This window comes from Eutrigla gurnardus, assembly GCF_963514095.1.
Source record: "Eutrigla gurnardus genome assembly, chromosome: 21".
NCBI classification, from domain to species: Eukaryota; Metazoa; Chordata; class Actinopteri; order Perciformes; family Triglidae; genus Eutrigla; species Eutrigla gurnardus.
In genome coordinates this window covers 19,110,935-19,127,661 of record NC_139932.1, presented here as the reverse complement: position 1 = coordinate 19,127,661, position 16,727 = coordinate 19,110,935, and the positions used below count along the sequence as shown (strand labels likewise).

The 16,727-nt window shown below is 43.0% G+C and overlaps 4 protein-coding genes across 5 annotated transcripts in view; 3 read left to right on the top strand and 1 right to left on the bottom strand.

The window, feature by feature from the left end:
- LOC311032187 (uncharacterized protein) overlaps positions 1–16,727 on the top strand; it is a gene marked incomplete at its 3' end in the record, with an annotated part of 228,111 nt that overhangs the window by 53,984 nt on the left and 157,400 nt on the right. The gene's annotated exons all lie outside the window — the stretch shown is intronic.
- Positions 674–8,058, top strand: LOC311032272 (uncharacterized protein). Its single transcript, XM_084038934.1, has 9 exons — positions 674–970; positions 1,831–2,033; positions 2,149–2,250; positions 2,380–2,475; positions 3,802–3,912; positions 4,083–4,206; positions 4,298–5,396; positions 5,554–5,606; positions 6,172–8,058. The coding sequence occupies exons 1-9, from the start codon at positions 937–939 to the stop codon at positions 7,437–7,439; spliced, it is 3,090 nt and encodes a 1,029-aa protein (XP_083895060.1). The 5' UTR covers positions 674–936; the 3' UTR covers positions 7,440–8,058.
- Positions 7,703–10,528, bottom strand: apex1 (APEX nuclease (multifunctional DNA repair enzyme) 1). The gene is made up of 5 exons (XM_084038937.1): positions 10,433–10,528; positions 9,521–9,655; positions 9,255–9,418; positions 8,970–9,162; positions 7,703–8,639 (listed from the first exon to the last, which is right to left on the bottom strand). The coding sequence occupies exons 2-5, from the start codon at positions 9,582–9,584 to the stop codon at positions 8,125–8,127; spliced, it is 936 nt and encodes a 311-aa protein (XP_083895063.1). The 5' UTR covers positions 9,585–9,655; positions 10,433–10,528; the 3' UTR covers positions 7,703–8,124.
- Positions 10,741–15,045, top strand: osgep (O-sialoglycoprotein endopeptidase). 2 transcript variants are annotated; one of them, XM_084038935.1, is made up of 12 exons: positions 10,741–10,889; positions 11,747–11,866; positions 11,945–12,064; positions 12,363–12,538; positions 12,768–12,863; positions 12,979–13,028; positions 13,121–13,199; positions 13,298–13,363; positions 13,477–13,567; positions 14,100–14,175; positions 14,300–14,398; positions 14,674–15,045. In XM_084038935.1, the coding sequence occupies exons 2-12, from the start codon at positions 11,752–11,754 to the stop codon at positions 14,711–14,713; spliced, it is 1,008 nt and encodes a 335-aa protein (XP_083895061.1). In that variant the 5' UTR covers positions 10,741–10,889; positions 11,747–11,751; the 3' UTR covers positions 14,714–15,045. The 2 variants fall into 2 exon arrangements, with proteins under 2 accessions (XP_083895061.1, XP_083895062.1); XM_084038936.1 differs by having other exon boundaries at positions 10,770–10,908.

Genomic DNA, 16,727 nt, shown 5'->3' with positions numbered 1-16,727 from the left:
TACAAACCCATCATAACCAAAAAAGGGAATACTGTAGTGATAAATAAAAATTGCGAGGCTGCTTGGGCAAGAATTGCTTAAGAGAGTTTGATGGAATACCTCTCCGAAAAGAGCAGCTAAATGTGTGTTTTGGGGAGGCAGAGTAGCGAGTAATGAACACACTGGGTTTACATTAGGGGGCAGGCAAAAAAGTTGAATCATGTAAAAATCGCGATATTTTCTAATATTCTAAATCGACTCATAACTTCCAAAAATGTATCTATTTATTTTTCATAATAACATTTTTTGCAAGTTAAGCATGAATTAATGTAATCTTTGGACTTAAGAGACTTTCTCGCATCATTCTACACTTTAACTCATGACTCAGTCCTTACGTAACACATATGTGCACGTTTGACAGAACTAGCTGACGTGAAGATGATGGGTTGCACAATTAATTTAGCTGATTCAATTGTTCTGATGTAATATATTTTCTGAAGCACATTCAAACAAATGTATAATATAAAAAAAATCAAATTTAGTAAATTATTAATAATTTAAAAAAGTATTTGCTTGCTTGCTTGGTTCTGTTAAAAGATACTGATATTTTGGGAGTAAGCTGCAGGAATAAGGATCTCCAGCAGGTGGCGGTGGCGACCACGACAAAAAGTGTCACTGCCGTAAAATAAAAATGGGAGAAGAAGAAGCATCTGACAACAAATCAATTCCACCATGTAGCTAGCGGACGTTAACTGTTTTTCTTTTAGGATGTTTACGTTTAATGTTGGTTGTGGTGTCTCGCTTACTGAGCGGAGACGTTTTGGAGCTTCGGTGGAATTACTTACTCACTTCAGTCAAATATTTGTCATACATTTAGTGTAAACTGTGGCTAGCTTAGCTTAGCTCACAGCAGCTAACCATTAGCTACTCGAATTTTCCAAAACCGGGCGCAAGAAGATGGACTCAAGTGACTTCGCGGCCATTTCCAAAGGTTTGTTTGCCGGTAAAAACCCCGAGAAGGATTAAAAAGCAACTTTGTTGGGAGAGTCTGCGATACCTTTTAAGTTAACGTTAACTTTACCCTGAGCCAGATTATTACGGTAAACTAGCATTATGGATTTATCTTCGAGCAGTGACGTCACCTTCACCTGTTTGAGTATGCATCTCAAAGCATTTAGCGTGCATATTTATTAAGAAACTGTGGCTAGCCGCGTTTGAGCATCATTGTTGTTTTTGAACGCGCACTCAGAGGTTGCATTCAAAACGCATCGCATGTTTCCGCAACAGCTAATAAACAAAATACACGAGCGTGGGCAACATATCGACATTTAGGCTACTTTTCCACGCATTCGTTGTGTTTTTTTATGTTTGTGAATCACACACGACTTTAGTAAGGCTACTTTGTAAAGGAGATTTATGTCCGGGATGATAATCAAGGATACTGGTTAAGCTGTATTGTTTTATTACTTGTTTACTAAGTGAAGTACACTATGAGCTGGACTTTTATAATGTATATTGTGCTGCATTTTCTAATGTACTTTCTTGCTACACTTTTACAATGTATTTTGTAATGTATTTGTAATGTATTTTAACTGTTAAAGTTATCATACGACTGTATTAATTGTTGTGGACCCCAGGAAGACTAGCAAACTGCTACGGCATACGCTAATAGGGATCCTTTAATAAATGATAAAAATAAAGTATGTAATTAAAAACATTAAAAATGAATACGAGACCATATTAATCCCAGAATAACTGTAATTCACAGCCCCAGTCTGACTCCCCATAATGTATAGACAGATAACCTGCTAAATTCACTTTCAGTCTGAATGCTCTTTCTGTTTTTTCCAGGTGGGCCCTTACCTCTGGCGTCGCTGCGTCTCCTGGTCCCACCTTTGCAGCTCATGGCAGCCTCCATGTGGCAGGTTCTGAAGAAACAAGATGTCACAAACTACTGGAAAGTAGCAGAGTTTGCCTCTGTGGTGATGGACGTGGTCCCAGAGTTGCTGATGAACAAGCACAAGAGGCAACTTAATGTGGGATTAAGAGCCAGGGTGGGTACTAGTGGAGGACACAAGGCATCCAGGCAACTAAGAATAGTTATAGACAGCTGCTGATTTGTGAATTACATTGGGAATACTAGCAGATATATTTGTTTCTCCTCATCAGTATATTCTCGAGTTGTGCCGAAGTGAGCAGCTTGTGGAACCTGACTTCATTTTGTCCCATTTGGACCAGATGATTAAACCGCAACACCCCATCCTGGTAGACGTAAGTGCCTACAGTCCAGATTATTTCTATTTTGTAACATTTGTGCCCCTTGGGTCACTATGTGTCTGTTGTAATCAGTTATCCAGTAGTGAACTTGTAATATGTGTCATTTCTGTACCCTGACTGCAGATTAAAGAATCACAAGAGGAGGATGTTGTGGTTAAATTTCACGAGTTGATTCAAACTCTGCTCAAAGATCCAGAGGAGAAGCAAGACTTTTTCTCGGTGAGGCGACATCACTTACACTTCTGGGTCATTCCGTGTCATTTCATCAAATTTCTGAAAATCTTCCCACCTGACCGTCTCAGAATGTCCTGAAAAAATCCAAGTACAAAGACACACTTGTTAATAGGAGTAATCCAAAATATTAGGTCTCTACTGTCAATAGTTTTCTCATGAAACATCATTGAATGAAGGGTAGTTTAGAGGAAAACTGTTATTCAATATCAAACTTTGGAGACTTTTCTACTGTAATGTAAAATCTTAATGCTCAAATGAAGATTATTATTTGATTTGGTTGTGTAATTTATATACTTAAAGTATGACAAAATGTACAGTCTTCAATATTATGCTATTTTTGTTCATGGTTTAAGACATTAAAAGCTGCTTTCAGCATGTCTCACATTCAAGGACTTATTGCCTCTGTAACTACAACTGTGCTACATTTTAATGTTTTCATGAGGCTAAATTTATCAGTAGCATTTAGTCACATGTAAGTCTTTGGTAAATGGTAAAAAACACAATTGAATTGTGCTGCAGTGATGTTAACTAGTAGGATATTAGGACATGCAGTACCAAAACCGGCCACAAAAACCCCACCAATCTCAGGATCTTTAAAAAATCACTGCGACAAATTGAGGCAAAACACCCTCCCGATTTTTTAATGTGATTTTAACAAGAATATGATCTTTCAAAAAAAGTAAGTTTGGACCTGATACGTGTTGTCAGTTTTTTGGAATATGACTCTGAAGTTGGGGAAAGATGTGCTTACTTCCATTTTTGAGCCTTAATATCTGTGAAACTAATCATCTGAGAGAAACCATATTTTGTAGAATGTTTAAGCTAACACCAGAGATAGAGGCAGAAGTGATAGAAGTCTTTTATCTGCAAAAATGGGAGCTCAGCCATCCTTCAAATGTACTACTTTATTTCAACAAGCCTCATTTTAAGTACCTACCATACTAGGTTATCATTGAGCTACACCCCTGATATTTCATGTCTGGAGGCTATTAGTAACATATATACACTGTAGAAATTTTGAAGGCCACAGGTGAGATAGTTTTCCAGATATTGCTGTTTAAAAATGGCTTTTCAGAGCATGATGCCAAGCATGATGCCATGAGAAAACTGTTGAGAGTAGAGACCTAATATTTTGGATTTGTCCTATTAACAAGTGTGTCTTTGTACTTGAATTTTTTCAGGACATTCTGAGATGGTCAGGTGGGAGGCATTTGATGAAATGACACAGAATGACCCTTCTGTGTAGCTGCAAAAATAGAGATACCCGACTTAAGCTTTGCAGTAAAATTGTCTCTTCGTCTCTTTTCAAAGGAGGTCTTCCCTGCCGAGTACGGACCTCAATATGACAGTGATTTGCAGATGCTTTTTTCGGAGTTCTTGTGTCGGCTTGCTCAGCTGTTGCCTGTTCCTGACCTCGAGCAGGTGAGAGGTGTGATTTTTGGCTCAGACTGGTAGGGAGCAAAGCATTATTGGCTAGTAATGTATCTATCAGGTGTTCTCGTGTGCAAATGTGATGTCTTGGTGTCCCGTTTTTGAAGTTGAAATGTTTTTTCTCATATTTTCTCATGTGTGTTTTATTGCATTTCCCACAGACGGTTTCCTGGCTTGGAGCTGAGGGCTCCATGTTGGAGGATTGTTTGCATTCAGTCTCTGAGCCCACAAACCTGAAACATTTACTCCAGCACCACAAACACTGTGGGCATTTAGAGCAGCACGGTTGGTCACTTCCCTCAACTGCGTCGATTTAGTTTCACTGATGGAGCTCTATATAACTAGTAATTCTTTTTTGTTGTTCTTTTGCCTGCAGTTCCACCTTCTAGCATGGGCAACAGCATCCTGTCCTCCCTCGCTGCAGCTCCGCCCGGCAGAGCGGCAAAAGCTGCAGAACAACCCAACCCATCGGATCCACTGCAGGGCCTCTGTGATGACACTCACACTGTATTGGTGGACGACGTGGCGGTCGAAATAATCACGGTGACGGATTACGCCGAGGTCGAATTGGACGCGAGCACGGGCATCGAGGTGGTGATGGGAGAGACCTGCTTCGAGGGAACAGAGACGGACTCGCTGGTGGTGCTTCCTGCTGAGACGACCGTGGAGGAAGAAGAGGGTGAAAATGCAACCAGAGAAAAAACTGCGAGTGAATCGTCAAACATCATCCTTCCAGAGGCTAACAAGGACGACTTTGTGCCTTCCGGACAAAAAATCTCTGTGGGACCTCATGACTGCCCAGACTGTGAGAAGAAATTTAAGTTTGCCTCTTCGCTTATCGCCCACAAGGTCATCCACACCGGGGAACGCCCCCACCGCTGCAACGACTGCGGCCGCTGCTTCTCCTTCAGGCAGTCCCTCGACCGGCACCGACACACGCACAAGACCGGACGCAAGTACGCCTGCGTCATCTGCAAGGAGACCTTCCACTCGCTGTCGGCCCGCACGGAGCACAAGCAGACGCACATGGACGACGGCGTTTACACGTGTCGTCAGTGCAGCAAGACGTTCAACTGGGAGCTGGCGCTCGCAAGGCACCTGAGAACGCACGGTGACGATCACAATGCAAACCAGTCTGCAGAGAACCCCGAGGGCGGGCCGGAGGCGGTGATAGGGGACGGAAACGCCGCCGAGGCTCCTGTTCCGCCTGCCGAACCCGACCACCAGCTGCAGACGGATGATGATGGCGGTCAAGATCCAGAGGTTCAGAGCGGTGAGCGCGTCACCTCGGAGCCTGAAGGCACGACCCCCGAACTCCAAAATGAAGTTGTTTCCCTGTTGAAGGTCCGCACAAGTGGGCGCAAACGCAAACCCACGATGAAGATCCAAGTGATAAATTTACAGAAGCGCATGGCAACCAAGAGACGGAAGGAGATGGCCAGGGCCGAACCGCCGGAGCTGAAGCCTTTCTACAGGTAAAACCATCTGTCGTCGTCCTCGTCTCACAAACGGGTTCTTTCAGTTTTATTCCAGGTTAGCTCAGAAACGTAATGAAGTTGGATGTATGGTGGCTGAGGAGGGACGCCAGGCAGATGAAGCCCCTCATGTTTATTTCTCCTTTCTCTCCATCAGTGCAGAACACTCTTACGGGTCGCCCACGGTCTCCTCAAAGGACGGCTGTAAGAGTGAGTTCACTTTCAGAAAAACCATTGTTTGATCAATTAAGAGAGCTAAGACACTCCATTACATAAAAATAATAAAAGCAACAACAAAATACCTGCTAAGCGTAGATTACAGGCCTGAAAGGAATTAATAATTACCCAGACATTTGTAGAAACGGTAAAAATGAAATTGCAAAAACCAAATTGCCAAATTTTCTTTGAAATTAATGTAAGATACTAAAAAACAAGTAACTGCCAATTAACATTTTTGGCAGTTTTTTTTATTTTGGGGGGGGGGGATAATGACAAAAATTTGCTCAAATTGTTCACATCAAGATAGAATTTTACCCAAAATGACTAGTTGGAAAGTATTCATATGCCTTCAGTTATATGAAGATTTGCTTTATTATTTTATATCGGATATATTACAGGTTAGGCTAGGTCTTTTATTCTTATTTAAAAGAGGACATTTCTTAACTTTCTTCCAAACAAATTTCTGACTTTGCAATTTTACAAAAAACCTTTTAATGGGACTTAGAACCATGAAATCCTAAATGCCATCATGTAAGCACGTAATTTCTTTCTCCAGGTTCTGTAGCAGACGGCTCATCAGCGTCGTTCTCCTGTCCCAAGTGTTCCTTCAGCCACTCGGAAGAAGCACAGGTCCAGCAGCACATCGACACGGTCCACCCCGCTGAGACGGAGGACGGCGAGCTGGCCTTCTCGACCCTCACCGACGAAGAGGGACGCTTCGGTTGTCCAGAGTGCGAGAAGAGCTTCAAGTTCCAGTCCTTGCTCAAAGCCCACCAGCGCATCCACACGGGCGAGCAGCCCTTCCTGTGTTCCCAGTGCGGGCGGCGCTTCTCCTTCAAGCAGTCGCTGGAGAGGCACAAGCAGACGCACAAAACCGGGCGCAAGTACGAGTGCCTGATCTGCGGGGAGTTCTTCAAGTCCCTGGTGGCTCAACGGGAGCACAAGAGCACCCACATGGAGAACGGCGAGTACTTGTGTTCGGAGTGCGGCCGCGCGTTCGCCTGGAAGTCGGCGCTGGTGAGACACCTGAAGACGCACGGCGAGGACGCCGACAAGGTGGAGCTCTCGTACAAGTGCCACCGCTGCGACCTGGGCTTCAGCTGCCTCAGCTACCTCAACCGGCACCTGCAGACCCACCAGGAGGAACGGGTGCACACCTGCAACTGCGGGAAGAGCTTCGCCTACCGGGCGGCGCTCACCGCACACCAGCGCATCCATCAGAAGGAGCGGCCGCACACGTGCACGCAGTGTGGCAAGGGCTTCCTCTACAAGGGGGGCCTGCTGAGCCACATGAAGATCCACTCGGAGGAAATGCCCTTCATGTGTTCCTTCTGTGGCAAGAGCTTCAAGAGGGAGCGCAACATGAAGAAGCACGAGCGCTGCCACACCAGGGAGAACGTCTTCAGCTGCTCGCAGTGCGACAAGAGCTTTGTCTACAAGGCGACGCTGATCCGACACGAGCTGACGCACTCGGGCGAGCGGCCGTACCTCTGCTCCGACTGCGGCAAGGGCTTCTTCTCCCACGCCGAGCTGCTGAAGCACGAGCGTTTCCACACGGGCCACAAGCCCTTCCAGTGCCCCCACTGCGGCAAGAAGTTCACGCAGTCCTGCTACCTGACCATCCACCTGCGCTACCACACCGGCGTGCGGCCGTACGCCTGCACGGAGTGCGACAAGAGCTTCCTCAGCGCCAACCGGCTGAAGAGACACCAGCGGACGCATTCGGGGGAGAAACCGTACCTCTGTGGCGAGTGTGGGAAGGGATTCAGGCAGTCGTATAACCTGAAAATGCATCAACGAACCCATATCATGAAGTCAAAGTAGTCAGGCAAGACTAACTTATAGATATGGAGATTTTTGGAATTCAAATGGACATAGTAGTGGTTTATTGACTTAGTCTCATGCAATTGCAGTGGACGGCATCTAGTATAATGTTCTAGCAAGAAAAGGTTCATGTTGAATGCATTTACCTTCTAGGTTTTGTTGGGATTAAAGCAGACTGAGCAGAGGAATGTGTGTTTTTGAGATGCAATGATACAACTTTTTTTCCTGTCTGATCATCTCGACTCAAATAACGAGAGAAGAAGTTACATAAATCCAGTCTTTATTGTGGGCATGTTTTACATGAAAGGAGGCTTAAAACGTTTTCTTATCAGCAGTGGTTAAACTTCACATGAGTAACAAACACATAATGCAGACTCCGTGGGGCGGAGGTCTGTCTCGGCAGTAGTAGCCAGTCATGGGGTCATTGTTAAAAAAAAAATCAGGTTAGACATCTTTGTGTATTTAGTGTTGCATGTTTAGAAAATAGCTTGGTGGGAGAGGTGCACACCACTGGGTTTACTGGCAAAACTGCAACTGTATGAATACGGTGAACTGGCTTTATGATATGTGCTGTGGAGCCGTTTTGATTTGGAAAAACAAAGTTAAAAGTACAAGATAACGAAGCTACCGCTGCTCCTGCTGAACGAGTCGGAGCAGAAGTAGTAAGAAAGCAGTAGCCGATGGCCTACACAGCCATGTGCAGGGTGATGGGGCAGTGGTCGCTTCCCAAGGCCTTGTTACGGATCTTGTTGTCGCACAGGCCGGGCAGCAGGCTGGACGACAGAATGAAGTAGTCGAGCCTCCAGCCCACGTTCTTCCCGCGGGCGTTCATCATGTAGGTCCAGAAGGTGTAGGCGTTGGCCTGCTCCGGGTAGAGCTCGCGGAAGCTGTCGGTGAAGCCGGACTCCAGCAGCTGGCCGAAGCCCTCGCGCTCCTCGGGGGTGAAGCCGGCGTTTTTCTTGTTCCCCTTGGGGTTCTTCAGGTCGATCTCCTGGTGCGCGACGTTGAGGTCGCCGCACAGCACCAGGGGCTTCTGCATGTCCAGCTCGCTCAGGTACGCCCGGAAGTCCTCGTCCCAGGTCTTGCGGTAGTCGAGGCGCACGAGGCCTCTCCCGGAGTTTGGCACGTAGGCGGTCACCAGGTAGAAGCTGGGGAACTCGGCGGTGATGACGCGGCCCTCTTTGTCGTGCTCTTCTTTCCCTGGAGGATTGGAAGAGACGGTTCAGTTAATTGAAGGGAAGGATTTCACCAAATCAGTCATTTATAGTAGTAGCATAATTTAACTTTTTCTGTAACCAGATTAAATGTCTAGAGATACTTAACCTTAGATGTCTTCTCATGCAATCCACAAACATTTGAAACACTTCAAAAGTTATCAGCTCAAAGCTGTACTTAGCAAATTTAGTTTATAGATTTATGCTCAGTAATCTAAAGAAATTGTATTTTTCCATTTAGCTCCTCGTGTAGGTTGCAGGACTTCAGACCAATGATACTGGTCTGCTATAAAGGCCCGGTGTTGACGCCACTCACCAATGCCATAGGTGACTTTGAGAGGCTCGGTCTTGCAGAGCATGGCCACGCCACTGTAGCCCTCCTTCTCCTCGGACGAGGCCCAGTACTTGTGAGGGTACTCGGGCATCGAGGTGATGTCAGCAGGGAGGGATTTCTCCGCACACTTCGTCTCCTGCAGGCACAAAACATCCGGAGCCTCCTCACGCACCCACTGGGAGGAAGAAAACAAGCAGTTCACAATTATTAATACAAGTCTCAAAACTTTTAAGTTGGCAGATCACTTCTTGTTTGCGGCCGACTCACATCCAGGCCGTTCTTTTTCACCCAGGCCCTCAAGCCGTCGACGTTCCAGGAGGTGATCTTCATGTTGGCGTCGCGTCCATCTTTGCTGGTCATCTTGTCGGGAGGATCTTCGTACAGTATCGGCGCCTCTGGCTCCTTAGCCTTCTTTGTTTTCTTTGCGGCAGCTGTGTGGTGGAAGATAAGCACGTTACAGTTTGTTAAGGGAAACATGTCTTTACTAGTTTTAACATGCAGAGAACAGAATGCATTAGTGAGTGCTGTAGTACCGGAGCCTCCGTCGTTCTCCCCGTCTGCAGCCGCAGCCTCTTCTGCCTTCTTGCCCCTCTTCATACTTGAACTCGCTCTGACTGCAAACACACCTCGCAGACACACAACACGCACACACAACAGCACACGCGCCGCTGGGAAAACAAGAGCAAAGTGATGAGTGTCAAGTCCAGAAACGATATGCAATTGTGTCACCAAGGCCTAACAACCTACAGGTGTTTTTTTTTTTTTTTTGTATATCAAAGAAAAATACTGCTGCTCTTGGGTTCTGGAAATGTCTAATATTTTGTATATTATGGCATTTCACAGGCAAACCAACTGATGAAAATCCAAACAATGGGCAATAATTCCAATTAAACACATTCAGTCATCACAAACTGCACTATTTTGTTTTAAATGTTAATTAACTATATATGAGATTTTAAATTACATTGTATTTTGCAGTTAAAAACCAAACTTGGCTGGATTTAATGGAGATTCCGTTTTACAACACAATGCCTGGCAGCCTTAAACAAAAGGTCACATGCGTATTTAAAGGCAACTCTCTGGCTGAAGGTTGATTTTTGATGCAAATCGCTGCTGTGGAGGATGAAACTACACGTCGCACGGTTGCTACAAAACATTTGGATGAATCTACAATCCACGTAGATGACGCAACAGCAGCGGACGTTATTTCTATTTACGCGTTAGACAACATGTTTTGTGGCAAAGCTATGCTAACGCTAGCATCTCCTCAGTGACAAAGAGCAGAAGCAGATGGCCTGCACCGAGAATGAATGGAGACCATCCAGCTAGCTCGCTAGCTTAATTAGCTTGATAAACATCCTAATATCTACTTTTTATATGCTAATTAAGTCAAATAACGGTAGTCTCGTTTCAGGAAGAAAAAAAAGACATGCAAATAATCTTACTTGCACTTTCACAACAGGATGCAAACACCAGGCAAGTACTTCTTCTAGTAACTCCCCCTCCGCACTTAAAAAAACTCAAAAAAAACCACGGTAGAAGATTTCTTGGCCAGCCACGCGCTTGCTGTACGGGGCTGCCTTAACTTGTGCCTGATAAAAATAAAAGAAAAAGATAAATTATTATGACAGGTTATAATTTTTTTTCAATTAAAAAAAAATACACACTTAAACGCATATTTTCATGATCGTGACATGTTGTTGGAGTAAAATATGATTTTAAACAATGTTAATGATCAGGCGATATACACGGTCACGGCTGTCGATGTTTGGGACCCCGAGCTTCATGGAGCAGTTGAGTCGCTGGAAGTTAGCCGAGGCGGTACAATTACTACGTTTAAAAGTTTAACTGGCCCGTATTTGGATCAATGTGAGTCACCGAAAGAAAGCAAAAAGAAGACAGGTCATATTCAATAAAATAGGTAAGCTAGTTTTAGCGTGCTGTCACTATTTTGCTATCATAGCAGCTACCCGATGTGATTTAACGATCACTAAACATGGACAGGAACACAATGTACATTACAGTGTGGCATTTTGTAGGTCGTTGTAGTGTTAAACTTATATTTAAGATGTTGGCCGTTTAAGCTCGTCATCAAAACCTTATAAATGATAGTTTCCCTGTTAAAAATACAGTTATATAGGCATTGAACTAAAAACACAACCTCATTTAAGGTTATTTTGCTTTGGAAGCCGATTTCTGATTAAATATATCATATGCAAGAGTTAATTTATTTATTTAACCTTTATTTATACAGGTAATCTCATTGATTCAGATCTCATAATATAGTGATTGTGTTCTTTGTGTGTATGAATGTTTGGTTGTATGTCCCACAAGTCACTATGTAAAGCATCTATATAAATACCAGTAGTTATTATTATTATTATTATTATTGAAACCCAGGGTCTCATTCACAAGAGGGGCCTGTTTGATTTAATTATTTTTTAGTAATATTTTTACTCTCAATATTGAAATTTTCTGAGTGAAATTCTTCTTTAATATCTCACAATTGTACTACAGATGGTGAGATTAAGTGGATTAATCATTAATGGATTACCAGCCTCCCATTTCCGTTTATGGGAAGGTCTAGATTTTGTACAAGTCACTAACTACAATTTTTTTTTTATTTTTTATAAGTGACAGAATCATTTTAGGGAAAATAGACTTTAAAACAGATACTTATTACTTTGCTGTTACCATACATTTCTTGGCTTCCATGCAAATACAGAATGTATTTCTCTTCACTATATTTCTTTTTTTAGCTACCATGACTGTAGTAATTGGATTTGAGGGCAGTGCCAATAAGATCGGCATCGGAATCATGAAGGATGGCGAAGTGCTTTCCAACCCGAGGCGGACCTACATCACTCCGCCTGGTCAAGGCAAGTCGGACTACATCACCTTCGCTACACTGGCCATACGTCGAGGTCGCATGACAACATGTTATTTCACCCCAACAGGGTTCATGCCGAGTGACACCGCCAGGCACCACCGTGCAGTCATCCTGACTGTCCTGAAGGAGGCGCTGGAGCAAGCAGGCCTGAAGCCTGCAGACATCGACTGTGTGGCGTACACCAAAGGTAACGAAACAGGTTCACCTTGTGGTAGAATAGGATTTGAACGGGCCAGACGTCCGTGAGTACATGGCAAAAAAATATAATTTGTATTTATTAAATACCTCCGTTCATAAGTAAAAAGGATGTGGAAGTTTAATTGATACTGGTGCAACGTAGTAAATAATTACTAACATATTGTGAATATAAATGAGTCATTTCAGCATGACAAATGTCTCTCTCTCTCTCTCTCTCCCTCTCTCCCTCTCTCCCTCTCCCTCTCTCCCTCTCTCCCTCTCTCTCTCTCTCTCTCTCTCTCTCTCAGGTCCTGGGATGGGTGCCCCCTTGGTGACGGTGGCTCTGGTGGCTCGTACAGTCGCACAGCTTTGGGGCAAGCCGCTCCTCGGTGTCAACCACTGCATCGGACACATCGAGATGGGCCGCCTCATCACGCGAGCCGACGACCCCACCGTGCTTTACGTCAGCGGAGGGAACACACAGGTCGGTTTCTGTCGACGTCCAGCTGTACATTTTAAAGTGTTGGCGGAGCTTTCAAGACCAACAGCTCCGGTGATGAGTACTTTATATCACTAGAGCGCCTCTTCTTTAACTACAAGGTGCAATTATGAATAGAAATACAAATAGGGAGCTCTAGTCTTTTTCGATGACACCTCAAACATACACTGAGTTTAAAGTTCATTAGGTATGAATGTGATTTCTTCCTGTGCAGGTTATTGCGTACTCAGAGCGGCGGTACAGAATATTTGGGGAGACCATCGACATCGCAGTTGGCAACTGTCTGGACCGGTTCGCTAGAGTTATAAAGGTGTGCATCATTATTTGGTATTATTATTATATTATGGTCTTCATTGGAGGAACTTTTTTCCTTTTTCCGGATGTGACGGGTGTGTGTTTATACTTGGTGTGGTTTCTCCACTCAGATTTCCAATGACCCCAGTCCAGGCTACAACATAGAGCAGATGGCCAAAAAGTGAGCGGGAAGAATCACGTTTGTGTGCTTTGTGTTTGTTTTTACACTAATGATATTTTCCACTTCACTGTGCTTCGTGTCCACGGTGTTAGAGGGAGTCAGTATGTGGAGCTGCCATATACGGTGAAAGGAATGGACGTCTCATTTTCTGGGATTTTATCCTATATTGAGGTGAGCAGTTTGCTCGTCCAGCTACAAAACGTAATTATTATCTGTTGTTGTTTTGGTTCATGAGCTTAAAAGTTTTTGCTTTTTTTTTTCTGACATAGGAGGCTTCACATAAGATGCTGAGCGCTGGTCAGTGTACAGCAGAAGACCTGTGTTTCTCCCTGCAGGTACGAAAACCATCACTATCAGCTCAATCTTGGAACCCATAAGCGATGGAACCAAAAGTGGAATTTGAGATTTTTGTCAGTATTGCCCAACACTAATTCATCGCTTTCTGCAGGAGACTGTGTTCTCAATGCTGGTGGAGATCACAGAGAGGGCCATGGCTCACTGCGGCTCCCAAGAGGTCCTCATCGTGGGCGGCGTTGGCTGTAAGTTCATTGGACTTATGGAAACAATCCAATCTAACTAAAACACTGTGATGTCCATAGTGCTTTTTGTTATTTGGTGTATCCAGTCATCAAATTGTACCTCAAGCAAAGTCTGAGTGTAGTGAGTCCCAAAACATCAGAGTCATACATCAGAGGGTTGGAGTTGGGGTTTGTTCATTTGATTTCTTTGCCCAAGCCTATTTATCTGGTGGTGGTAGAAGTGAAAAAAAAAAATATATATAATAATAATTAATAAATTATTTAATTAATTAAATAAATAAATTATTTAAAAAAAACTTAAATATACAAAAAGCAGTTTGATGTGTGTGCAGAAGTATTTTCAGCAGTTTGCTTTTAGTAAGTGTCCGACATACAGCGGGAGACTATAGATGGGAGTGGACGGTGTCATGAGCTGGGTGAACAGGGTGGTTGGGAGGTCAGGTCCAGAGAAGCCTTGGGAACAACGGTTTCACCTTGCATTAGCTCACTCACCAGAAGATCTGACCTGCGTGACCTCTTGCTCCCTCGGCAGGTAATCTGCGCTTGCAAGAGATGATGGCGGTGATGTGCAAGGAGAGAGGAGCCAAGCTGTTTGCCACAGACGAACGGTAAACCGGCACATTCCACACTCACTTTCATTAATGTAGATGAACGGTGAAAAGAATCTAATGGCATGCTTTTGTTGAACAGTTAGCATGAATAGTAAATGAATTTGTTCACTTTGTGCCTCAGATTCTGCATCGACAACGGAGCGATGATCGCTCAAGCCGGCTGGGAGATGTTCAGGTCGGGTCAGGTGACGCAGCTGGAAGACTCGTGGATCACACAAAGGTAGACTTCACCTTACTGGTTCTTTTACTCACATTTGTCTGTCTGATAGAAATCTAAACTGGCTGCTTAGGATTTTAGTTATCTGACCCATGGTGCCTTCAGGCTCCGCCAGCTAAAAACAAATATGTAGAATTTACAATTACTGTCAATCATCCAAGGTAAATACTATTTCTTGGTATGTCTAAGCAGTCCCGAATGTAGTATTTAAATAGATGTAATATTGCTACCTGGCTCTGCCGTGCTTCTGTTGACCACAATCATTTCGGCTGTTGTAGGTTCAGAACAGACGAAGTGGAGGTGACGTGGAGAGACTGACTGATGACATCATCTCGGTGCTACAGCCGTTCCTTCACTGAAAAGACACTTTGTAATTATTTGTGCTTTAAAAAAAATGTCTTCACAGTTGTCTTTTGCATTCCTGTTTACTCATATTTAAAGCTGCACTAGACAAATTCACTCTTTGTCAGTGAGAGATGCAATTAGATTTTCAGGTGAACTCTGATGCACACATCAGATCATCAATGTATTTTCCTTTATTGTACATTGTTAAATTTAAAAAAAAAAGACTAACATAGAACTTGAAGTTTATTCATTTTTATTAAGAATTCTCTGGACTGAATAAAGTTCTACGCGGCTTTATAGGAACAGTGTTGTTGCCGATTTTTATTCTTTTCTGTCTCAATCGGCACAAAAAGCCATAGACAAATAAAATAAAAAAGTCATACTATAGCATGTCGAAAATTCACGAAAAACTCATGCCACTCAGACTTGGTGGTCGAGTGGTTAGAGCACATGCCGAGAATACATATACGCAGCCGACCCCGGTTCGAATCCCGGCCAGAGGTCCTTTGTTGCATGTCACATCCCCCTTCCTCACATGTTTCCTCTCTGTCCACGGCTAAATTAAAGGTATCTATGCCTGAAAAAAGGCTTTGAGCCATACGACTGCTTTTATGACTTTTTAATGTTTTTTTGTGAATTTATTTCGACTGATTTTTTTTTTTTTTGGGAATTTTCGACATGCTATAGTATGACTTTTTTCCCCCCAAAAAGACACTCAGACTTTGATTGACACGCGATATACAAGCATATGTTATGACTTTTAAATCATTTTTATAATATTTTATGAATTTTGTTGATTTTTCACTTTTTTTTCGACATGCTATATAGTATGACTTTTTTTTTTCCCTGAAAAAATTGACCATGGCTTTTTATGGCTGCTTTGGAGTCGCTACCCTCAGACTTGGCGCGTCAAGCGATATGAGCGATTTTTTATGACTTTTTAATAATTTTAAATATTATTTTATGAACATGTTTTGACTGACTTTTTCGGGAATTTTCGACATGTAATAGTATGACTTTTTTTTTTCCCTGAAAAAATTGACCATGGCTTTTTATGGCTGCTTTGGAGTCGCTACCCTCAGACTTGGCGCGTCAAGCGATATGAGCGATTTTTATGACTTTTTAATAATTTTAAATATTATTTTATGAACATGTTTTGACTGACTTTTTCGGGAATTTTCGACATGCTATAGTATGACTTTTTTTTTCAAAAAATAAATTGACCATGGCCCTTTATGACTGTTTTGGAGTCGCTACCCTTAGACTTGGCGCGTCAAGCGATATGAGCAATTTTTATGACTTTTTAATAATTTTAAATATTTTTTTATGAATATGATTTGACTGACTTTTTCAGGAATTTTCAACATGCTATAGTATGCCTTTTTTTTTCCAAAAAATAAATTGACCATGGCCCTTTATGACTGTTTTGGAGTCGCTACCCTTAGACTTGGCGCGTCAAGCGATATGAGCAATTTTTATGACTTTTTAATAATTTTAAATATTTTTTTATGAATATGATTTGACTGACTTTTTCAGGAATTATCAACATGCTATAGTATGCCTTTTTTTCCAAATAAATTGACCATGGATTTTTATGCTTATTTTGGACCAGTGTTGCCAGGTGTACGATAATTATCGTATTTGTACGACAATTTTGCCCTCTGTACGATGTACGATCAATATTCCCAAAAAAGACCAGAAATACGATAATTTCACCATTCCGCGAATGTGTGGTTGTAATTGGTTGTAATCAGCCTGTCGCAACTGTCTGTCGGAGTTTTTTTGTGAATCTGAAGGCATCTTTTCACGATTGGCTGGAATTTCCAGCCAATCGTGCTTTTCTAAATGTGAGCTACGAGTGACGTGTATGCGTTTGCCTCAGAACAACGGCCATGATTGGCTGAATAGTCCGCTGCGCCCGCCCCATGAGTGAGTAAAAAATTAAATAAAAAAAATTAAGAAGAAGCGCTGAAACTGAGTGAACATG

What these genes read in the sequence shown, in the direction of transcription:
- osgep (XM_084038935.1), top strand. Translation starts at nt 11,752, where the DNA reads ATGACTGTAGTAATTGGATTTGAGGGCAGTGCCAATAAGATCGGCATC. An exon ending in TCAGCGGAGGGAACACACAG is followed by an intron (nt 12,539 to 12,767) that starts GTCGGTTTCTGT and finishes CTTCCTGTGCAG; the next exon opens with GTTATTGCGTACTCAGAGCG. An exon ending in ACCTGTGTTTCTCCCTGCAG is followed by an intron (nt 13,364 to 13,476) that starts GTACGAAAACCA and finishes CGCTTTCTGCAG; the next exon opens with GAGACTGTGTTCTCAATGCT.
- LOC311032272 (XM_084038934.1), top strand. Translation starts at nt 937, where the DNA reads ATGGACTCAAGTGACTTCGCGGCCATTTCCAAAG. An exon ending in AGAAGCAAGACTTTTTCTCG is followed by an intron (nt 2,476 to 3,801) that starts GTGAGGCGACAT and finishes CTCTTTTCAAAG; the next exon opens with GAGGTCTTCCCTGCCGAGTA. An exon ending in CTCAAAGGACGGCTGTAAGA is followed by an intron (nt 5,607 to 6,171) that starts GTGAGTTCACTT and finishes TTCTTTCTCCAG; the next exon opens with GTTCTGTAGCAGACGGCTCA.
- apex1 (XM_084038937.1), bottom strand. Translation starts at nt 9,584, where the DNA reads ATGAAGAGGGGCAAGAAGGCAGAAGAGGCTGCGGCTGCAGACGGGGAG. An exon ending in TGAAAAAGAACGGCCTGGAT is followed by an intron (nt 9,163 to 9,254) that starts GTGAGTCGGCCG and finishes TCTTCCTCCCAG; the next exon opens with TGGGTGCGTGAGGAGGCTCC. An exon ending in CAAAGTCACCTATGGCATTG is followed by an intron (nt 8,640 to 8,969) that starts GTGAGTGGCGTC and finishes CCAATCCTCCAG; the next exon opens with GGAAAGAAGAGCACGACAAA.